The 25,171-nt window shown below is 36.9% G+C and overlaps 1 protein-coding gene across 1 annotated transcript in view; it reads right to left on the minus strand.

The window, feature by feature from the left end:
• Positions 1-24,553, minus strand: part of DKK2 (dickkopf WNT signaling pathway inhibitor 2) — a 100,355-nt gene extending 75,802 nt beyond the window's left edge. The window contains exon 1 of the mRNA XM_004748116.3: positions 23,625-24,553. Within this exon, the coding sequence (XP_004748173.1) occupies positions 23,625-23,846 (222 nt within the window). The 5' untranslated portion in view covers positions 23,847-24,553. The remainder of the gene's footprint in view (positions 1-23,624) is intronic.
• Between the last annotated feature and the right edge of the window lie 618 nt (positions 24,554-25,171).

Raw genomic sequence — 25,171 nt, forward strand, 5'->3', positions numbered from 1 at the left:
AAAGAAAAGAAAAGAAAAGAAAGAAAGAAAATGTTAGTACAGTTATGCAGACCTTGAAAGCTCTAATGTTATCATGGCAACAAATGTCATGAACTATTTTTCTTGAAGTAACAGGTTTACTTTGCTCATTTTTAAGAAAGTATTTGCCAAATACTTGCTAAATCTGAATAATCACAGCTTATTTTTCAGTCATTCTTTCAGGTAAAAAAAAAAGACGTTCCAAAAAAAAAAAAAAGCAGCTAGTTCAACTTGCAACTCATATATTACAGTCATACTGTGGCATTCAGTAGCAAAAGTACTTTATGCATACTTCCTATTTCATCACACAGAATATTTAAAAGATGGCTTTTCAAGGATCAAGATGTAATAAAACGAATTAATTTTCACTGCTTCATCAAGGGCATTTTTAAGGGAAAGGACAAACATACATATGTGTGTATAATTTTATTATGAGCCTATTGATGCAGAACATAATAGCACCGAGTACAGTTTGGTGCTGCTACCATGATTCATGCCAAAGTAACAGCAATTTTACCCACCATTTTTTTTTTTTGCACCATCAATAACAATTATCATCATAGTGAAGAAAGGAAAATAACATCTTAGTGTTATTATGAAAAAAGTTTTGATCTCTAGATTTCTTGAAGGGTCTTGGAACATACCCAGGAATCCATGGACCAAACTTGGAGAACCACTAGCATAAAGCAATTTTTTTATGTCAATAAAATAGAAGAATTATTTTACTTCCTATTTTGCTCTTAAAGAAAACAGTTATAGCACCCCCATCATCTTTAGAACAGAAAGTTGCTAACTAGATATAACTTACCATTTAAATAACAAAAATTGGGGCACCTGGGTGGATTAGTGGGTTAAAGCCTCTGCCTTCAGCTCAGGTCATGATCCCAGGGGAGCCCCAAATTGAGTTCTCTGTTCAGCGGGGAGCCTGCTTCCCTTCCTCTCTGACTGCCTCTCTGCCTATTTGTGATTTCTGTCTGTCAAATAAAGAAATAAAATATTTAAAAAATGAATAAATAAATAAATAAATAAATAACAAAATTATTTAAACTACACTTTCCAATATGCAGAATTCATCAAAAGCCAAACCACTGAAAGATCTCATACCAATGCATATAACAGTGCTGAGGGGAAAGTTTACACAGACCTTAAAGTGATTTTAACCTGTTTTACTGCAGCTTAACAATTATTTCACTTACTTATGGAACATAAGGAGTAACATGGAGGACATTAGGAAAAGGAAAGGAAAAGTGAATTGGGGTAAATTGGAAGGGGAGATAAAACATGCAAGACTGTGGACTCTGAGCAACAAACTGAGGGTTTTGGAGGGGAGAGAGTGGGGGAATGGGTAAGCCCGGTGGTGGGTATTAAGGAGGGCACGTATTGCATGGAGCACTGGTGTGGTGCATAAACAATGAATCTTGGAACATGGAAAAAAATAATAAAATTTTTAAAAAAGAATTACAACCTATTTTACAAGCAAGGTACGCAAGGAACAAGTAAGTTAATAACACTCCAAGTAGAATCATTCACCAACAACTTTTTGTAAAGGTGATTAAAATAAACATCATCCAATATTTATGTTAGTTTCAGTGTTGAAACTTTAAAATTCATTATTCTCCTCATTCATTATAAGTAATTTCATCTCTATTCACTATCCTAGGATGTTAAGCAATAAGGTAGAGATACATTTAGCAGAAAGGGGTGTTTATTGAAGCCATAAGTACTTCTCTTAAAAAAAAAGTCTCTACTTTTCTGGGTTAGGTGGAAAATATCCAAAACCTTGATGTTTTCAAAGACAATGAGTAAGCAGGGAGATATCCAGGTTTATATACCAGGAGAATATTCCAGAAGGTAGGGATATGACAGTGGGAAAGGGGTTCATCATTAGTTGAGAAAGAAATTCATAAAATCTTTATCTATATTCTCTAAGGTCAAAGTTCTACTCTTAGACAACTTTCTCTAGTACTGTTTTTCATAGTGTTGCCAAAAAATGACCTCTAAAAGTTACTTTTAAAGTGACAATGTTTTTCAGAGGACATGTTCAAAGATGTCTACCCCCCTCTTGAATTTCATCTGCAGATGTCCCACCAGAATAGAAATCCTTAAATTATAATAAGATTCTCATTTTTCTTTTATATTACTTTTTATTTTTTTATTTTTAAATATTTTAAAATATATTTGACACATGCAAAATATATTTAAGTATTTGTAATTTATCAAACACAACTGTGAACCCATCTTTCAACCCAAGAGCTAGAACAATATCAATATCTCGCCTCTATTTAGTATAGCTTCTATATACCAATTACCTGACTCCCCCCAAAATGAGCACTATTCTCAAATTATTTATATTGATTTTTCTGTCACTGTTATATATCAAAGCTTCATTCATGCTCACTTCTCACCTATAGTTCATTTATTTATTTTCACAGTTTTATAACACTCCATAATATTAATCTACCATGATTTATATATCCATTCTCTTGTTGAAAAACTGGATAATTGACTTTTTTTTAATAATATAAGCAATGCTGCTTTGTCCTTTTTATACATATCTTCCGGTGCACATTAAAAAAAAAAAACATTTTTCTGGGTTATATTCTTAGGAGTGGAGTTGCTAAGTCATAGCATGTATGAATGTTCAGAATTACAAGATATTGCCAAGTAGTTGTAGTAATTACACTCCCCATGAACCGTGTAATAAAGTTCTGTATGTATTTCTGCATATTGTGTATTATTAAGGTCTTAATTTTTGATCATCCAATATGTATGAAATGGAAGGTCAATATCTTAATTTGAATTCTCTTTGTTATTAATAAGATTGAGGTCTAGTCAAATATTTCTTGGCCATTTTATTACGCTTGTGCCAATTGCCTGTTCATGTGTTTTTCCTATTTTTATTCGATTTTTTACCTTCCTTTTCTTTTCTTTTCTTTTTAATTTAACTTCCAATATAGTTTACCTCTCTTTCAATTCTTTGTTGATTTATAGGGATTTGTTGAATATTCCAGACACCACTCCTTCCTTCCTCATATAAGATTTGTGCTGGCTGCATATGCTTAGACATCTTCTAGCCAGTGGTCTGTTTTCTACTTTGTTTATGGTGTTACTGGGTAGACCAGTGTTCTTACTTTTAATACAGTCAAATTTTTCTTTTTTTTTTTTTTCCTTTTGGTTAGTGCATTTCTTCTAAAAAAAATCTCTTCTTACTTTGAAGATATTTACTGTATTTTCTTCTAAAAAGAACTGTTTTAGTTCTTCTATATTTTTTCTTTTTATTTATAAACACTAACCCATTTGGAATTGATTTTTACATGTAGTAAGATAGTATTACAATATCATGTTTTTCCCATATAAATACCCAATTTTCCCAGTATAGTTTTTAAATGGTCCCTCCACCTCTTAGTGGTTGATGTTCCAATCTATATCTAGCCTCTAGTGTCTGTTTCATTGGTTGATTTGTCAATATCATAATGTTAATTTTGTATTTTTCATCTCTCTTGAGACACAGATACTAAGTCCTGTAAAGGAGATGACAGAATAACCTAAATTTTAGACAGAAGAGGATACTTATAGTTACTGAAATGAAATACAATTTCCCTCCAATGTCTATGCACCAACATGACAGATAAGTCATATTGGTATTATGACAGAATAAAGGAGAAAAATTTGATTTTTATGATAAAAATTGGGACTATGATAAATGGTGTGATAACAATATCATAACACCTCTTGTGTAGTATCATTTCTCCTTTCCCTAAAGAATACTTAAGGTTTGTCCTCCCAGAGAGTCAAATTAAAGCAAAGTGATTTGAAAGTCTGAGTTTGGGAAACTAAGTCACATCTCAGTATAAGACTGCTAGAGAACATCATAGCCAATCCAAGAAATCATTCTCCTGTGTGTTTAGTGTCTACTGCTAACTATATGAGTATCATAACGTAGAGAAAAACTAAACAAACAAAAAAATTTGGAAAATGTCAAGAAAATATAGATGATATATGGGTTTTAGTTATCTAGTCACTGTAAAAAAATTATTGAAGAATCCTGTCTTACTAACAAGGAACAGGATTTACAAAGTGTTGTTGTTGTTGTTTTTTATAGAGTATGGCTAATGAATGCCACTTCAGTAATTTTTCCTGTACTGGCAAAAGCAGACTTGATAACTGAATTGATTTCCAAATTTTTTAAAGTTTTGAATTTATACAGATAAAACACCTCCTAGAATATAAACTAAATATATTTCCCCCATTTGTATGTATGATGTTATTTTTCTTGGAAGGTCTGCTCTGCCCCATGTGTATCTTATTCAGCCAAACTGAAATTCCTAAGTCTCTTTCCTGTGAGCTATTATTAACTCATACCTTTGTTGAGATGCCTGTTTGATCTATGGATATATTTTGAAGATACAAAGGTGATTTCCTGATGAATGAGGGAAAGAGATAAATTACAGAGGAATCCAGGCCTTTGGTTGAGCCATTAGAAAAAAAAAAAAATGAATTTGCCATCAACTAAAATGAGGAATCCATGAGTGCAACAGATTTTAAAAAAAGGAAAATATGGGATTTTGACATGGTCAGTATGAAATATGTGTTAATGGAAATATTAGCTTGGCATCTGGATATATTATTCTGAAGCTCAAGAGAGGTTTTGCCTAGAGATACAAATATGGGAGTCATTGGCATATATTGGTATTTAATGCCATAAAATTGTGAAGGAAATGACTGTAAATGGTAAGGATTAGATGTCATACTGAGACCGAACCAGTTCCCTTGTTCAAGAAATAAAAAAACTAGTTTGTCATGATTTATCCTAAGTAAACTGTGTTATTTCTTTAGTATATCTATTTCACTAAATACTGAATTTCATAATCTACTTGTAATGCAGTCTAGAATCAATATCAAGTCATTCTTATAGGATAAATCTTCACTTCTTGGAAATCAGAATATTTCTTCCATATTATATTATCAATGGGAATGGTTGAATTATCTTAACACAGTGGTATAAAATCACTTCTGTGTAATAAATTGTAGTTCCTCCTTGAGGTGAGTAATTATGTCTGCTTATCTAAAGGCAGAGCCAATTCATTATGTAGGGCACACTTGAGTAAAAATGAATAGCTTTTCACAAACAAGACATAATAATTTTGAAAATTATATTTTGTAAAAGAGAACACAAGAACACAATCTAAAGCTTGAAAATGTGATACCATCTAACTTCCTTCATTATTTCCCCTAATGTTTTTCCTACCTAGCCATATTCATTATAAGCAGTTGTTAGGGGCAGCTATTACTAAGATGGAAAGAAATGGGAAAGTTCTTAAATATTATACTTTCTTTTTAAAACAAATAAACAAACAAACTTCAAAACATCTGGGCTCTGCACTGACAAAGAGTTTTGGAGAGACCGAAATAACTATGCAAGAGATTATGCAGAAGGAATATCAACTAAATTTCTTCTTTGTTGCTTACAGTTTTGAAATTGCCTTTTACTTTCACAGTAGTTTTTGTCAAATGCTATGAAAAGTTTAATGAATTTGTCTGGCTTTTCTCATTTTTAAACCCTGAAGATTACTTAACATTAGAATGTGGTTGCCTGATATTTGCCAGTGATTAGGAAAGCCACCCATTTGATGTAGAATGTTTAGCTTTGTTTGTTTATTACAACAGCATTTCCCCCTCCACAGGACTTTCCCACCCTTCTGAGAAGTACCCAAAATTCGAAGAGGTGAAGGGAGGAGGCATGAATGACAAAACACAATATAAAAGAGGAAATCAAAACCAAAAAGTTGGCTCAAACTCTTAGGACAAACCCCATGCCCTGGACCCCAGCTAAATATGAGTTAGAGGGTTATGTTATCATCTTAGTCAGAGCTGGTCCTGTTACGCCAGTATATCTGTTGTCACTAGAAAATAGCATAGCCAAGTCGTACTGCTCCCTAGAGGAAAGTGTGGTGTCAGAATTTCAAGAAAGTCCAAATCACGACACCTGTGTGCCAGATAGGCCCAGCTGCACATGTGGGCTGGGCAGTGCAGCAGGACGCCATCTGCTCAGCACATGGAATGCCAGTTCCTTTGCCGAAGATGGGTTTGAAGGATGGGATTCTTTAAAGAGGAAGCTCACAGCTCGACTGTGACATCCTTAGCCTTTCTCACATTTTAAAATAAACAATTTTAGGAAGAGGGGATTAAAGGCTTATGCCTGAGGGATGACAAGTTGGGTATATGGCTAGCTCCAGAAGAATTGCTCAGAAGTTCTCCTTCAGATCGGCATTTGGCTTTTCATTCTGGTGACTGATGAAGTATGACTGTAAATCTCAGAAAATTCCAGGTGCTAAGCATGTGCACTTTCCAAAAATGCTCTATGTTCTTATCCCTGGGTTTGCAACAATCAGACCAACAAGGGAATAGCTCTCTTCCCGAGTCTTTCTGAAACATAAGAAGATATTTGGCCCACACCTTGACTTTCTGATTGTTAATGAAAATCTGGACAGAGAAAACAGGGTGAACAATCCAGAATCTATTAAACAATTAGTATTAATTGCCTTTGCTTCCCCATCCCAATAAATCTAACATTTAAAAGTGTATAAATTAACACTTCTTTGCAATTTGGGGGACTGGATTTCCCTCAAACTATCTATATTAAATACTTGTTTAGCAATCTATTACCATTTGCCAACCATTAGTAATGATCAGGTATTTAAAAAGTTTATTTTTTTCTTTAATAGATATTTATAATCTCCTCCTCTTAAAGATTATGGAAATTTGGGTTTATTCTTCAGAGATGAGAAGATAAGCACTTTGATAATGTTTCTAGAGTTTACAGGCACAGTTCTATGAAGTTGTCAAGCTCCTAAAAACAAAACAAAATAAAATCTCAATATGGGGAAAATAAACTCATTCACTATTTCTTAAGACTGATGGGAAAATGGAAAGGAAACTTAGATTTCAAAATATAGTTATAAAATATATAAAATAGATATAACATAGTGACAAATAAATTTGCAGTATCATCCTAAAAATGCAGTAACTATAACAAAGATTTCACAAAACCCATTTGATAGCTTCTAATTTGACCAAGATCAGAGTATTCACCTTAATTTTCAGGCACAGGAATCAACAACTCATAATATTAATTAAACCAATAATTAGACCGACTTGAGAAATTATTTTCAATTTAGATTTCATGCCACTGATCATTTTTCTTTCTTGGTTCATGTAAGGCCTGTTTTAGTAAAACATGCTAATCTGTTTCTGCATAATTAAAAAATATCTTGTATAAGAAATTAAGCAAATAAAAAAATAATCAGATAAACTTGCTAAACTAATTGCATATGGAGTTGTGCCAGTTTCCAGCCTCAGTGATTGGATTATGTATCTCCAGTTCTCTTTTAATTCTCCTACCCTGCCCCCCAGTAATCACCAATCTGTTCTCCACAGCTACAAGCTTGGTTTTTGTTTGTTTGTATGTTTGCTGGTTTCTTTCTTTTTTAGATTCCATGTGTAAGAGACATCATACAATATTTGTATTTCTCTGACTTATTTCACTTAGCATAATGCCCTTGAGGTCTATCCATGTTGTCACAAATGACAGGATTCTATTCTTTTTATGGCTGAATAATATTCCATTATATCCAAATGTTCTATTTATGGCTGAATAATATTCTGTTTTATGTGGAATTTTATATAGTACCCATTTCTATAAACAATTTCTTTATGCATTCATCCATCAGTGGACACTTAGGTTGTTTCCATATCTTAGCTATTGTAAATAATGCTGCCACGAACGTAGAGGTGCATATGTCTTCTTGAGTTAGTGTTTTTGTTTTCTTTGGATAAATACCAGAAGTGAAATTGCTGAATTATATGATAGTTCAATTTTTAATTTTTTGAGGAACCTCCACACTGTTTTCCATAATGGTTGCATCAATTTACATTCCCACCAAAAGTGCGCAAGTGTTCCCTTTTCTCTACATTCTCATGTATACTTGTTATTTCTTGCCTTTTAAAAATAATAACTATCCTAACAGGTATAAGGTGATATCTCCCTGTGGTTTGGATTTGCACCTCCCTGATGATTAATGATGTTGAGCATCTTTCATGTACTTTTTGACCATGTATACAATGGCCTGATAACCCGATAGCCATCTTAATGTCATTCATTACAAAATAAAAAAAAAAAAATAAGTGTTCTCCCTACTAATTCAGCAAGGCAAAACCATTCTACATTAAAACTGTAATCAAATAACTCTGAAATTTTTTTTAGAGAACACAAGTAGGCAGAGTGGAAGACGGAGAGAGAGAAGCAGGCTCTCTGCTGATGAGGGACCCTCATGTGGGGCTTGATCCCAGGACCCTGGAATCATTACCTGAGCTGAAGGTAGAGGCTTTAACCCACTGAGCCACCCAGGTGCCCCCAAATAACTCTGAATTTTAAGCTAAACCATCTCAGGACCAGAGACACCATATGCTGAGCTTGCTCATAATGTAACTGTTCACTTTTCCAGCATCTTTTTCTTGCCTGTCTTTCACAAACATTTACTGAGTGCTCTGCTCATGACAGAAGCTTATAAGGCATTGAGAAGATTAAGTGAGATAATATGAAGTTCTTGGCATGAAGTAGGTTCTCAACAAATATTAGTGCCTCTATTTTCTAGAAGCAAGATATCATGTATTGCTCAGCGATCTGACTTCACTAATGCTGGCTGGAGGATTTTGTTAAGAGTACACTAGAGATATGGTGAGTGCTGTGAAGTGTGTAACCTGGTGATTCACAGACCTGTACCCCTGGGGCTAATAATACGTTATATGTTTAAAAAAAAAAAAGAAAAATTAAAAAAAAAAAGAGAGTACACTGGAGAAGTATAGTGATACTACACTTAATGTCAGACTGCATTATTCATGAAGAAGCAATGATGATGATTGAAAGGTCAGCTTATTTTTCCTGCTTGATTTTGTGAATGAGTCATAAGTAGCTCTGAATCATACTCTTCCTTTTCATGCTGTTTAGCTACAGATCACCACTCTTTCAAATCCTTATACTAAATCCCCTTATGATGGTTGCAATGAGCTCATCATTAAGTCCGAGAGTTCTAAATCTGATAATATGCATCCAAAACCAATAATTTGTTCATTGCTTTGGTCACCCTGCCTTGATTCCCTAAGATATTTTAAATGGCCCTTGAAAATTCAGAACATCTTGGTCCCTACAATCAGAACATTCTCTCCAGTTAGTCTCCGAACTCTCCCAGAAGTGGAGTTAAAAACAACAACAATAACAACAACAACAACAAAATTACTAGTGAGGTTGGGCTACATTCTTCTTTACTGATGTTTATTAAAACCAGATTATGGGTTTTAGTCTAACCTAATTTTTTTAAGTCTCGAGACATCAAATATAGTTGCTATTTTGTGTTGAAAACTTTTATTTTTCACACACTCCAATTCAATTTGTAATCAATCACTGGGATGTCAGTGGCATAAGACCTGAGTGCCGGTCACTTGTGCTTTTAACAATAAGAACCAATAGAGACTAAAATTCAGTTACAATGTGTTGCAGCTGATGTGTCCAGGACCTCACTGGAATCTAAGTTCAAGAAGATTTTTCTTGTTAAAAAGAAAATTTTTTCTCTGAAAAGTGTTGGGAAGATAGCAGCAGGGCAAATAAGCAAGCAAGGAAATTTATAAGGATTTCCAAAGAGCATTTTGGAAGCATTGTATTAATTTGAATTGTTGCAAGAACATTTTCACTGAAGTTAAGCAGTTTATCTCTGAAATTTTAATAGAATGTTTGCATTAAAAAATAACTTTTGACAGACCTCTTTGTTTTTCTGACTTCAGTGTACATGATTTAACTAAGTGGCATATAAAGTAATGTGTATCGCCAGACAGACTCTAGGGAATTGCCCTGGGTTTGATTTGTTTCTGCCTCTTCTTTCAGGAAAAGAGTGGGTTTTGGGTGGGGAACATACTGCTTGCTTGCACTCATTAAATGCTTCCTGAACACCATGATCCTATGAGAAATAGTAACCATATTACATAAATTCTGACCAGGTTCTTCTAATAGAAAAGACCTAATTACAAGATAATATTATATATATATATATATATATATATATATATATATATATATATATATATTTTTTTTTTAAGACTATAAACCCAATTGATGGTTTTCCACCTTAAAGCAATCAACATTGAAGGGTTTACAATTGAAACCACAATACTGATTCCATGACTCAGAATGTCTTTGAAACTTTTTGGAATTGCTTTCAGAAACTACACCACATTTCTTTGACATCCTTACCTTCTGTGGGGTTTTTGGTTTATGGAAATAACGTAAAGCCACTCAGAGCCAAGTATTTTAAATGTGGTATGTTAATCAATATGAATAACATTGTTTGTGGTCATAAAGTTATGACTTAAAATAAACATGTAAACTATTTCTGAAGTTAGTTCCAACAGAAAAATCTAAGTGGCAATATCAAAAGAATGAGTTCTCTGCAGAGACTAATTTGGAAAAATAATATTTCAGTGTGGTTGTTTAAAAAAATCTATGACATCATTTTAAACTTGTATCTTTAACAAGTTTCTTCCTATGATGTATTTTAGCACACATTCCATCTCTCTTCCCTACCTGAGGTAAGATCTTGTCTACTTTACTGAACTCACCCTCTCTGCAATTCTATTTTTAGGTCACCAGACTCCTACCCTCCTACTAGTGCAACTTTGTTATTTCTTGCCATTCTTCTAATTCCTCCTAAGCCTGCCTCTTCCCACTAATGTTTCTTTAGTACTTTATAAGTGATAAAATTAGGATCAGACCTCCTCAGGGAATAAATAGTGAGGCATTTACAAAGAATAAAAAATCTAAATTTAATTCCTTGCAAAATATTTAGAAAATAAAAAGCAGACACACCTCTTTACATTATCACTATAAAGTCCAGCATGACCAGACTTTTTTCTTCACTGTTTATAGAGATGGTCTTACTCTTCCAGGTCAGCCTGACTGTTCATCAGGGAAACAGAGTATAATCTATGAAGAATGACTAAAATTATTTGATTACATTTTCCCTTAGTAAGGAAGGGATCTTACATAGAAATTGATATCCAGGTTTGTTTTATTCATGCTTCACTTAAAACAGAACTCAGGATGTTCCCATTTTTAACATAATTAAGGTTAAGATAATCAGATAACTAAGCAATGCAATGTAAGTGTTCATTCTCAGAAATCTTTATAAAAAGGAAAACACAGCAAGTTGTCCAACTTTCACACTGTATTGGAAATAGAGGAATGAACTGGATCATTTCTGGATACCTCTTTCAATCTTAAAATTCCAACTGGATTCCACAAGAAGACTGCTTTTGTTTGTATGGCTACCTATTCCAAGGACCCAACATGGCATCTATGTCAAATGAATGTTTGTTTACTATAATTATAGCTTCTAATACACCTAAGAAGTAAGTAAGGAATTAGCAAGTTGACAGATCTAAAGAATTTAGTCACATCTGAATTCTGAAATGTACCAATAAAAATTCTCTAGCTGATTTCTTTGGCTTCCAATTTATATGAAGCGGCAGCATGACACAGTGATTGAGCAGACAGACATAAGAAATACTGCTTGAGTATAAATCCCAGCTCTTCCACTCAACAATTATGTGACCTCAGGGACAAAGTAGAGAGAAACAAGTAATTGATGACGCTGTATGCCATGTCAAGAAGTTTGGACTTCTGGGGCGCCTGGGTGGCTCAGTAGGTTAAAGCCTCTGCCTTTGGCTCAGGTCGTGATCCCAGGGGCCTGGAAGAGAGCCCCGAATCATGGGGCTCTGTGCTCAGCAGGGAGCCTCCTTCCACCTCTCTCTCTCTGCCTGCCACTCTGCTTGCTTGTGATCTCTGTCTGTCAAATAAATAAATAAAATCTTAAAAAAAAAAAAAAAGCTCACCTTAGAAGTAGTATAGAGGAGAGTTTAGAGAAGTACAAAACTATTATAATATTGTAATAGTCCGTCAGGAAATGGTTATGGTCTGAGTCAAAACAATGAATATTAGATGATAATAAAGCAGCAAAAGAGTTCAATATTATGGAAGAAGTAGAATCCTATAAATTAGAGAATAATTGCTTTAGAGCAGGGATAGAAATCCGGAAACCTAGACTATTTTTAGCTTAGACAAATGGCTGGGTGAGATTCCAACACTTGTAACTATGAATGATCAGAGTTATTACATTGTTCACTAGGAAATGCCTCCTTAGCAATACAATATGTTTCCAACAGTTCTGAAAATACCCACTTTCCTGTTTGAAGATTTTTGACAAAATGTTCTTTCCTCTGTCACAGTCCATGTGATTCACATCCATACAACTTGACTCAGTTGGCTATTTCCCTGAACTTTATCCATTCTGAATCCCATAACCTATAATGTGTCCAAAATATGACCCTCAAGTTTAATTTCAGAGCTTTAAAAATATTCTTACTTCTACTTTTAAGACCCTTATCAAGCCTTTCCAAGGTAGAACATATAACTAGTAACACATCTCTGACATGATAGGGAAAAAAAAAAAAAATAAAGGTATGGAGCTCTCCTTGAGTATCATGGACAGGATATTCTTTGTTTGTTTGTTTGTTTGTTTTTTAAGATTTTATTTATTTGATAGACAGAAAGAGATCACAAGTAGGCAGAGAAGCAGGCAGAGGGAGAGGGGAACCAGGCTCCCCCCTGAGCAGAGAGCCGGACACAGGGCTCGATTCTAGGACCCTGGTTCATGACCTGAACCAAAGCAGAGGTTTAGCCACTGAGCTACCCAAGTATCCCATGGACAGGATATTCTAACAGCAAACAAGAGAGCAGTTTATAGCATGCAAGAATAAAACAAAAACAGAAACAAAAACTAAGTTTTAATCAGAAAGGTGAAAGTATTACCGCTGGCACTGAAGTTTTTAAATAAATCCAAGAAAATGAAAACAAATAGAAACACACACACACACACACACACACACACACACGAAACAACAACAACAAAAACAAAACCCTTCCACTTTTAACTTCCTACTTACAAAAAAAAAAAATCTATCAAGACACAAACTGAATTTATGACTCCAGAATCACAAAATCCAATTCAATGAGCTCATTCTTGGGTCGATTTTAACTAATTCATGTTTGTCCTTCATAAACTCAGAGTGGAAGGTTTTAATTTTGTTTTTTATAAAATAATCTCTAATGATATTAATAAGCAATATTTTATATTTTGCAAAAACCAAGGAAAATACAGTATTATTACTGTGAACTAACATTTTACTGATGAGATAACTAAGGTTTAAAAGTATCAGATGATTTCTTCAAGGGCAAGTATATAAAAAGATAAGCTAAGCAAGTCTTCCGAATCTATATCCCATGCTCTTTGAGGTGCACCTTCTATCCCACAGAGGCATTGTAAGCTTCTTCAACTGCATTTTCTCAGAAATAAAGTATGATGGTGCACATGGCAAACACCCAAAAAGAACAATACTAATGTAGGATAACAGATTCTGAGTAAACATGTCTGAAATATCCAAGTACAGCATGCAGCATTGTTATTGGTCACCTATTCTTGGAAGTAGAGAGAGGCAGAGGTTAAGGAGGTCTCAGGTGGAGAGGTCCCCCACATATAGGCCATTGTGTCAGAGGCTGACACAATGTTGCAGAAGAGAAAGTTGGAGAGGTCTGAGACACTGCATACTTCTGTCCATGAAAACCTACCTGCTCTGCTTTCTACCTCCCCTTACTGGGGCTGACGGTAAAGTACTGCTGATCTCCAAGCAGAGTACCCTGAGTTCTCTGCAGGGTGAGTATCAAATGAAGCAGAGGTATTCAAACCACAGGTTTTGATCAATCAGTTCAATGAGTCATGACCAGCATTTTAGAGAGAAAGAGAGAGAGAAGAAAAGAGAACAGAAGACTAGCATAGAACAGAAGAGAAGGGCTAAAATTTTAAAAATGTCTCACTGCATTACCCATCATAAGAATATTTGTTCGAAGCTTTTGTTTCAGGTGTGTGTGTGTGTGTGTGTGTGTGTGTGTGCTGGATCACAATATAAAGTGTGTCTCTTTTTGTGCACTGCCATCAGAAAAATTTTAAAGCCATTGACCTCTATCCTAGATGATGCTTGGACAAAGGTCAAGCAATCTGTGTTCCCAGAGCCCACCATTATTTTCTCCCCTTCTTTTGTGTGTTCCTGCTGTTCCTGCACAGACTCTCTCCAGCCAGGTTTTTTGCTAATCATGTCACTAAGTATCATGACTGAAAAAATGAGCAAGGACAATACATGCAAAGCCACTCTCCTTCATTAATTTTGTTTAAATCCTACTGACACAGTTGTCATCGTGACATTGTATTCTTTGACAATACATTTTGACATATAAAATTCAGAGCTGAAAAACAGCTCTCTATATAATTTATCTCCCATTAGCTTTGAAACAACTGAATTTAATTCTTCTGTAGAGCTTTGCTATTACAGATTTAACAGAGAACATTGTTTTTGATTATTTGGAAGACTTGTATTAGAAGTCAAATAATCAAAGTTCCAGGAGAAATTCTTTTGCCACAGGCACTGACTGTAGTACATTGGGGCAGATCAAGAAACATCTTCTGGTGTGGTTCCCTCATATACAAAATGAGTTAAACTAGGTGATTTCTACTGTATCTGTCAGCTTCAACTATGCCCACTTTAGTCTGTGGTACAAAGTCTTGATATACTTTATGATAAAGCTTCTCTTGGTTCTTTCCATAAAAAGTTCTCCATCTTCAATAAAAATGAATAAGTACATTTGAAGAATCCTCTTACATAGTTATCGAAACATGTTTAAGTCGGTCAGATTGAAAGTAAATGTTAAGGAGGTTTTCCCACACTGAAAATTAACAATTATTTCTAAAATAGCAAATAGCATAAAAATACTCTGTGGTCAGTAGTTCAAGCTACAAAAATAAACATTATATATTGTTTAAAATGTGCATGTACATAGTATAATATGTAATGTTTAATAAGTATAAATTCTAGATTTGTGCACATTCTAATCAGACATGAGTTGTTTTAACAAACAGGTCTATCATAGAGAAAAAATGTGGAGGCTATTTAAATCCCAAGCAATCAAATATGTAGGGGGTTCATGGGAATCTACACAGCTTTCTTTCATCACCAGTGAGTGATGAACCTACCAGGGCATGAGAAGAATTTGGGCAATGAGACTTGATTCTTATGGCCTTCATTAGACTAACCTAGGGTACTTTTTACCAGGTTTTATTGATAGTCTGAGAAATCATGAAGACTTGGTTGTCTGACTCCTGACAATTCAAAGTTAGACATAAAATGTATTTTTTTTTTATATTTTTGTTTCTTTCTGGAAAGACTTCCCAAACTGGTGAGCAGGTAAGGGGGCTCAGGAGTTCCAACGAAGGGTAGATTTCTGCCTATGTGACAGATGGCTCCAAAGAAGGAAATCGTATCAGCCAACGACAGAGAGTGGAGCAGAAAAAGAAGAGGACTAAGGAAGGGACTTGAGGAAATGTCCACATTTATGGGCAGAAGTTTGAGGAGGGATCAGTGAAAGAAGGGAGGAAGGGGGGAGAAAGAAAGGAAGGAGAGAGAAAGAAAAGAAGGAAGGAAAAAGAAAGAGAGAGAAAGAGGAACAACCCAAAAAGGAACATGGAACTATGTAGCCACAGAAGTAAGGGGATAAATAAAGTATGAAGGAAAGACTACAGAGTACAGAGGATGATTTTTGGAAAGAAGACCTTGGATTTCCAGACATAAATTAACCCAATGCCTGCTGAGCCAAGTTTCAAAGGGTTAAGATGAAGTGAAGCTAGAATGAGCAAGTGAAGACCATCATTTGAATGTGAGCTGTCATTTCAGTTAGTTTTAAATGACAATTCCCCCACCCATCCTCCCATTTGAATGTAGTCTTCTAGCTCATTATCAAATAGAAACACCTACTGGCAAACAGCTCATTCCAGATACATTAAAAGAAATTGATCACATACTTCAATGAGATGACTTTCACTATTCATTTAACATTGTGAAGTTATTTCCAAATGACGTGCATCATGAAAGAAATAGCTCAAATAAAACAAAGAAAGTGAAAGGAATGGAATGGGAATAATGAGCTCCAAATTTCTGAGTCCTCCTGGTAGGACAGCCGACACTCAAAGAGGCTTGTAAACCTTCCAAATTCTCAGCAAGCTCTCTGGGCTCCAGACTGTGCAGAAAGTGTCAAGAAACCTGCCTTTGCAGAGGCTATCTTACTTCGGAGAATATCAAATTAATGCTGTTGGCAGCAGACTCTAACATGTTGTTCAATTATTTTGGTTCCTGTGGTTAAATATTGCCATGCCGGTTAGGACCTTCACTTACTGCGATTGTATTTTAATGTCTGCTGTACCCTGGCTTCTGTGTAATTTCACCAATTACTCAATTACATGCTATTTTGCTTACTTCGTAATAGACAGCACTGACTCGCCATCCCTATGTTCACATTTGATACACGAAACGTGATAACATACTTTTGTGTTTATTTATTTTGTCTTGTTTTATTTTAAATTCCAGGCCTTGGTGTAATTGAGTTCATTTGTTTCCCTTATGACATCACATGCATTTATTTAGCTAGCCCTGCCCAATTTGTTGGGAGGGCAGGGAAGACTGTACAGCCACTTTCTCTTTCGTGCCTGAGCCCTTGGCTTACCTATTTCTGTAATGGTAGTAGTAATAATGACATTAGCACAGTAAATAAGTGTACTTTCCTCTCCCTCTGGCTCAGTCACATAAGTGTTATTACTTTTATGGTTGCTATTGTTATTGTATCCTACTTTACATATTAAAAAAAGAACCAGAGATTGAAGTGCCTTTTTCTTTTTCTTTTTTTTTTTCCATTTTATTTCTTTTCAGTGTTCCAAAATTCATTGCGAAGTGCCTTTTTCAAACACATTAAATTGGTCAGTGGGTCAAAAGTTAGAACCTATTTGGAAACTACAGTGCTGTGGTGCTGCTACAGGTCCTCTCACTCTCTGAAAGGCAGCTAGGAGGAGTCAAAAGTAAGAAAGATGCCACAGCAATAGTAGGCTCTCAACCTAGATAATTTTTCCCTATCTGAGCAGACTATGAGTGATGCCAGCCAAACCAACTCAGAGAAGTCCCTGAGAGGGCCTCTACCTGTTGTCAGTGGGTACCAGGTGGCACTCAGATGCAGGAAGATGGATACTGGGGAGTGTGTTTTGTCTTTCTCTTTTTAATGCTGTGTGGCTTAAACAAACTGCATAACCTCTCTGTGCCTCAGGAAAATCATTGTTTTATCCTTTATAAAATATTTCATTATTTTTAAAATAAGGATGATAATAGGACTTGCTCTTTGAAGGGCTGTTAAGAGGTTCAAAAGAGTTAATTAAAATGAAACATCTGGAGCAATGCTCACTCACTTCCTTCAGTTCCTAGAAAAAAGAACCTTCTTATTTGGAATGATAAAGCATAACATGGAGAATTAACATCTTTTAGGAAATGTTTGGATAGATCTACCATTTTAAGAAATCAGACCTACTAATTGTGATGCTTTGGCTTGTTTTGCCACTTACTATACTTATTCACTCATTGATTTTATATATTTGTTTGTTTTAGACAGGGTGGGATAGTTAAAATTCATTTTGATTATGAAATATGTAACTATTCTCTATACCAAATTATAATATATATATGGAATCAATTAATTTAGCACTGTAATATATTTAAAAGGATATCTGATGCACATTTGTCCCTTTTATTTGTGGAGGTGAGAGAAGTAATGGGCTTTTAAAAACTTACTACTTTTATGTTTTTTTCTGATTTCATTTCTACATTTATTATTTGGAGCACATAGATAAATCTAGACTAGTATTAAGATCTCATAAATATAATCTGTTATACAGATTCAGTGGTTGTGGAATCAGTATCAAAATAATAATTCTATTTTTTAGTGCCTACATAAGCTAATTAATTGAGTTAAAATACATCATTTAAACCTGGTGATTCACAGACCTGTACCCCTGGAGAAAAACATATATGTTTATAAAAAATAAAAAATTAAAAAAAAATACCTATATTAGATATGCTATTGAAATCCCTCTGCCTTAAAGTTTTCTCTGATTCAGCTTATAAGGATTTATGGGATGAGCTCTCCCTAAGGACATTTGATTAGAGGCTGGTACCATTCAAGTCATTGGTTTGAACCCAAAGAAGTGGGTAGTGACCCAAAGTCGCTAACATGAGAGACTCGTTGGGAAACTACTACTTAAAATATTTGGGTGGTGACTTTTCTTCCTGTGGACAGATGTTCCTATCAAAAAAATCTCCCGTATTTTATATTAGTTGACCTCTTCATTTGGGAGAATGACTTATTTGTCCTGAAAAAAAAAAAAAGACAATAATTAGAGAAAAATATGTTGCTGTTCTCTAGTTCCTGGCAAGACTGGACAGAGGAAGAAGAGAAAATTAACCTCTGCTTACCTTACATGATAATACTAAATTTTCATTATTCATTTCCTATTTAATCTTTCTGTGCTATCTTAAAGCAATCCTACACAATGCAAAAATCAATCCATTAGCTATTATTAATTTTGTTTCCTTTTGCATCCTGCCAAAAAACTAGGAGCAGTTTTATCTCCTTTACGGATGAGTACAAGTAACTAGACTACCAGGGAATCACAGGTAGAAATAAGATTATAATTCATTTTGATGTTACATCAATATCAAAGTATGAATAGCCAGAAAAGAGTGAGTCTAAAATGTAAATACATTGAGTATTATAAAAGACCTCTGTAATTTAACAGGTTATTTTAATATCCACTCAAATTGGTTGTGCAGGGAAAAGAAGAGGAAGTGGCAATATTCTCCTAGAACAAAATATATCAATTCCCTTTCTATTACATTGTTTTCTCTACTTTAAAAACTATAAGATCTGAAACATCTTGGGAGGAGTTTGCTTTAGCGGGGAGTACTAAAGAAGATTCTGGTAGGGTCAAAGTCACAGCTGGAGTGAGTTTAAGTAAACTTGTCCCTTGCTCTCTCTCCTCTAGCACAAAAATAAAATGATGGATGCTCAAAGACTATCGTTAAAATACTTTTCTTGCTATTCACGGGGTCACCTTCCACTTATACCAACGATCAATATTTCTCTATTATTCACAGTGAAGGAAGAGGAATCTTGCTGTGGATTGTTTCAAAATCTTTCTATTTTGGAAACTTTAAATTTTGAAAATGATTTGCATTCCCGATTATACATAGCGTCAGTTGATGTCCAGAGGAAATCGTGTATATTTACTCTCTAACAGGAGAAAGTTGGGCTGGGGTTTAAAAAAAAAAAAAGTCACGGATAATTTCAAAAGCGAAGTGTTCACCTATAGAAAATAGACTATCTAGTTTACATACAGTTGATTTCATAAGTGTTTACGCATACAAGTAGATGTGGCACTTTTATTAAAGAAAAGGCAATACACAAATATTAGTGCTTTCTAACAGACTCTCTCAAGCTTCTGTTCCGATGCATTTCAAGCATTCTTTTTTCACAACACAACTTCATCCAAACCTATCCAAATGTCCAAGTTATATGAGAAAATCATGGAATCTAAATTTGTTTCAAAGCAGTTTTCAGTTTCTTTTTAGAGACACATGCCAGAAAGCTTTATTTACATTTAAAACAATTATTTTCCACTCTTCTATTCAAAACTTTTAAAAATATTTTAAAATCCTATAGCATTACATTCAAAGTAATATGCTTATCTCAAAAAGGCAAAGCAAGAAGTAAAGAAGACTAAAAAAGTACTTTCAAACACAAATCCAAAAGGTATTTCCACTTACCAAAAAATAAGAAAGTGAACTGCAAAGATAAACTGAGTTTTTAAATTGCTTGCTTTTTAATTTGTTCTTAACGGTGGCCGATAAAATTTGATTACCTCAAACTCCAGGGGTGATGTTGAACAAGTGTACTTATTCAGAATTCATGTATCCATATATTGAAGGTTTTATTTAAAATTCTTTTTAATTTAGATCATTTTCAATAATCTCTTTAAAAACTGAAATATATTGACGTGTATATACATTAGTTACAGTCCACAACTTAATTTATCCCATATACCTATACATATATACACTATCCTTTAAAACCTGTAAGCAATAGCTGAAAAAGAAAGTCAAATTAAAACATATGTGTGAATAATTCAGCAAAATCATTTTTGCTCTTTCTGTATCAATCACCTGAATACTGTCATATTCAATTTTCTATGTCATTTTCCATTATAACTTAAAACTGTCTTTGAAAGCAAACCTAAAAATGAGAACTGTAACACCTCTGGAGAGCAATCCATTGCCTTTCTAGGCTCTCTAAATCTTTCTTGAAATTCAAAGCCATCTTTTCCAGGAGTGACTTACAAATAATCCACCTTGCCTCCTGAACAAATTGAATTCCTATATTCTATATAGGAATATATTCTATATATTCTATATTCAATATTCCTAATTCCTAATGCCTATATCCTATATTCCTTAGAATGTTTACTTCATATGAAAACAGACTACACTGAATCAAGAAAACATTGGGGCCCATTTTGTCTCATTTTCACTTTTGTAGATTAATGAATTATTAAATCCCTTCAATAATTTATTCTGCAATCACAATAAAATCTTTATTTTAATTATCTATTCTGAAAGTAAGTCAGAAAAAATAGATAATTATTCAATTTTCACTTAAGGAAAAGAAAACCAAAGACTAAGTTTCTAAAGTGCCTCCTTGAATTTGCATCCTACAGTTTCCTGTTCCTGTATCCTGTATCTCTGAAACACATATATTTCAGCATCAGTAATCAAGGATGGAGAGGAGGAGAAAAATTAAATGATCAGGCCTCAGGATGACACTACATAATTAGCTGGTTTGATCAGCTGATACTTTATTTCCGATCTTCTCAATCTATCATATTTTTCTATTTCTGATGGATAAAAATTCAGCTCAGCTACAATTCAATTCTAGGTTTTGTTTTGTTTTGTTTTGTTTTTTCTCCAAAAAAGGATGTGGCATCTTCCTGTTTGAACAGACTTTCTAACTTCCATTCCATTACTTGAAAATTAGAGTCCTAAGAATCTCAGAAACCACATAGCTAGTAGAATAAAGAAAGTAAAGAGAAACATAAATATTCAAAAAATTCCTCTTTCTACTTCAAAGAAGATAGATTTTTTTCTGTTTGTTTCTTCATAATAATATATATTATAGATCACCCACTAAGCACTCCAGAAGCCAGAAAATAACAAAAGATAATCCTATTTTCCATCTATTTTACTTCGATTCAATTCAGTGTTTTATGTTACCACTATCTCTCATAAATTACGATTTTCTCACAAACCCGCCATCAAATCTCAAGGATATATAAATAAGGAAATATAATGATATATATTCCACGGAACTGCTAGGTTATGGAGAGTATACAAGAATTTTAACTTGAAAGATGGAAAGAAAGAGAGAAAGAGAAAGAAAGGAAGGAAGAAAGGAAGGAAGGAAGAGAAGACTAAACTCATTTGTAAAACAAATTTTTCCATCTGAAGACATGCAAATAGAGTTGCAACCTCTTTAAGGAGCAGATATTTGGAGAGAGCAAAAGAGACATATTAAAACATAAGGCATAAGCTAGATTGTGGGCGGCAATCTTCAGTTTAGTCCATGTAACCCCACGGCTAATGACAGTTTTGACATAACTGATAATTTGATTCAGGAACATCAAGTGTTGGGGCCCAGTGGTGACAGAAGCAGAAAGCCTTTTATAGAATCTCACAAATGTACATGGATGAGAATCGAAAGGAACCTCAAAAGGTCCATCCCTCTGTCCTTGGCTGAACTAAATAAACACCTAGCTCTCTTCAACAACTGATAAAATGAAATTTGAAGTCAGTAGTAGAATTGGAGAAAAGGCTTATGATTTGGATTGACAGCATCCTTTCTTTCCAACCTTTGCCTCATCTCATGACAATAGATATCTAAGAGAACGTTATGTCCATCACTATCAAAAGTATCAGGGTGTTTAGGAGGGAAGAGTAAAAGGGAATGAAAATGGTCACATGAATGTGGAGGTAGGTGCACATGTGTGAGAATGTGCAAAGGATATGTATGCTTGTAGTAAGTATGTGTATATATAGTTTATTTCCCTTAAGGTCTTAAAAAAAAATCTTGTGATTGTAGACTTTGTATTTCTTTGAAAAGATAGCTGAAATGGTTGCCATTTCAAAGCCTAAGCCAAAGAATTTCAAAACCATTTCAAAGCATTCTGGAACTGCAAAACTAGCAAAATTGTCCCCGTGAGAGGGCAGTAGGGGACCAAGCGCTGGGCAACTTTTCCCTCCCTGTCCATCCAGGACTGGCCCTTGCTCTCATCCCTCACCTGCCGTCTGCGATAGAGGCAGGGGCAATGGCGGACACCGAGAGCTCCCATGGGGGCTGCAGCAAGCTCCTCTGATAAAACAGAGAAACCCGGGCTCCCTGGGGCAATGAGCCACTTCACGGGTTGACAGTTGTGCTGAGAGGGGTGAATGCTGTTTGGCAAAGGAGCTTTCACTTTTGGCTTCCTACAAAAGGAGCAGAAACGGGGAGCTGTCCTGGTTCCCAGTGCCCACAAGGTCCCCCACTCTTGGCCACTGCGCTCCGACCACAGCAGTGCGGAGGGTGCACGCTCGTTATACGGTGTGTATATGTTTGTGTAACATTTTGCAAGCGACTGTCAATGTATCTGTCTGTGTGACAGAGAGACTCCCTTTTGCAAAAATGCATCCGGGGTCCACCTTGCTATATCGCAGGCACCCGGGTCGCCCGCGTTAAGATGCTATCACTGTCCCTTCGTCAGATAGCTCCCACCTGAATGATTTATGAGGCTAGAGAAAGAAGTGAGAGATGGAGAGTCTATTCAAGTTTTCTGCCTGTGACCTCACTTCTTTGAAGGAAGAAAGTGGTTGGGAGGGGAACAGAACCTGAAAGGGGGTAAATTCCCCCTCTAGATTGTGAAATGTAACGGTTGAGAGACCAAGATTTGGCCCCTGACTGTTCGGATTGGAAGCCCATTCTGCGACTTAGCATTAGCTTGTGCGCTTTGGGTAAATCTCTTAATCACTCCTTAACTCAATTTTTTTTCATTGGCAGAAGGGGGAAAGTAACAGCGACTAGCTCATAGGGTCGGGAAAATTAAATAAAGGTAAGCGCTTAGAATGGTGCCTGACACAGAATCTTTGCTGTGTGTTAACTTGCTATTAACATTATCGTCAGCATTGCCGTGATCATTTGGAGAAGGACCATTCCCCACCGGTACACACTGGATCTGGATCTTGTACCTGCCCAAGTACCCAAACAGAGGTGGGAGAACCCCAACCCGCCCGCTCCAAGCCCCCCCCCCAGCACCAGCAGTCACTAGCCACCCGCACCCACGAAGATCTGCTTCTGGGAACCCCTCCCCAGCTGTGGTGCGCGCCCACACGTGGGGGGCGCACTTGAAAGGTTGAGGGGTGCAAAGGCAAACTACACGCTCCAGAGCGCTGGTGCCTACCGCTGTTGGCTGTAGAGTGTATTTGGAGTGTTTTCCTACCTGCCCCAGGTTTTTGCCCTTCTTACTGCCGCCGAAAGCCAGTCCTTGGTATGTGCCCGCTGATCGATTGGCGGCCTGGGCAGGCGTCTCCCCGCCCAGAGAGGACTTGATGGAGTTGAGTTTGGCCCGCGAGCTGCCGAGCTGTGAGCTCTCCACCATCAGCACCGCGGCCAGTAGGAGCAGACAGCGGGACGAGTCCTTGCCCCGCATTAGCGCGGCCATTTCCCGGCGAGGGGTCCCCGGGGAGGCACAGAGCCCGGAGTGGTGCGGGTGCAAGGGAAAAGAGGACCCCAACACCGGGGCCCCTCACTCGGGGTGCGGGGGCTCGCAGGCTCTGTTCCCCCGACCCCACTCGGCTTCGGGGGCCCAGCACTGTGTGAATTCAGTCTCACGCCTCTGACCAGGAGCGAGAGCGACCCAAGCAAGACCCGCTTCTCCACCAGGGCAGGAAGTTCTGCAGGAACTGGAAGCAATCAAAGGCGAGGCGCCTTCTCGCCAAGGAGGCGTGACCCGAGGTGCAAGAAGACCCAGCCCCACAGACCGCACTGCTTCAGTCGCTCCTTGCCCCGCACCACGGTGTTCCCGCCGGATCTCCGCCGTCCGGTTCTCTTAATTGGCTCTGGAGGGCCACACCAGTTCCTTCGGCCTCAGTTGCTTTTCTCTCCTCTTTTCCTTCCCGACCCTTTAGTCTCAACCTTTGCAGGACACAATAATAGCGGGCGCTATTGGGGGGGGGCAAGAACGCCCCAGACCGGACTGTCGAGGTCTGAGGAGAGCCGAGGTCTCCCACGCGCGCTGGCACAGTCTCGACGAAGTGTCGCTCCCGGATTCACACCCGGCCGCCTACCGCAGGCAGAGGCGCGGCAGTGCCCTGGGAGCGGTCGTGCGCGCCGCGCGGTCTCGCTCTCTCCGTTTGCTCTCTCACCGCCGCCCCCTTTGCTTTTTATAGCTTCCCACAGTGGGTTTTTTTTTTCTCCGCCCCCAATTCAAGAGTGACAAAGAGTGAAAACGTTTCTCTCACCCCCCCCCCACGTTCCCGCCCCACTCCTCTGCTTCCCCCTGCGGCTCCCCCTCCTGCCTCTCCTTTTTGCCCCCCTCCCACACTCCTCTGCTCTCCACAACAACTGAGAAAATGGGATTCATTCCCAGGGGAACGTGAGGCCTCCTAATTCCTGACAACAGCTCTGGCGGGTGGAAAGACCTTTGGAAACAGACGGAGGGCAAAAGTGGAAGTGGAGAGGGGCAGGTTGCCACCGCCCTTGGGAACCGCCAGCGCCTTTCTTTAGGTTTCCCAACCCATCTCCGGTACTTGACTCCTAGAGGAGCACTAGAAAAGCCCCATGAAAGGTTTGGAGAAGTGAGCATCTGGGCGTACAGAGCATGCGGTCTGTACGCGCAAGGGCCCAAGCTGGGTTTTAGTCTGTGCCTCCCAGTGTGTATGTGAGGCTGCGCTATGTTGTGCCAGGGGGTGCCCAACTGACGTGGACGGGGACTTTGGCACCGGGGAGAAGAGGACCAGAAAAAAAGGGAACGATGTACTTACGCTC

This window comes from Mustela putorius, unplaced genomic scaffold, assembly GCF_011764305.1.
Source record: "Mustela putorius furo isolate JIRA1106 unplaced genomic scaffold, ASM1176430v1.1 tig00003871_pilon_pilon_pilon, whole genome shotgun sequence".
Classification (NCBI taxonomy): Eukaryota; Metazoa; Chordata; class Mammalia; order Carnivora; family Mustelidae; genus Mustela; species Mustela putorius.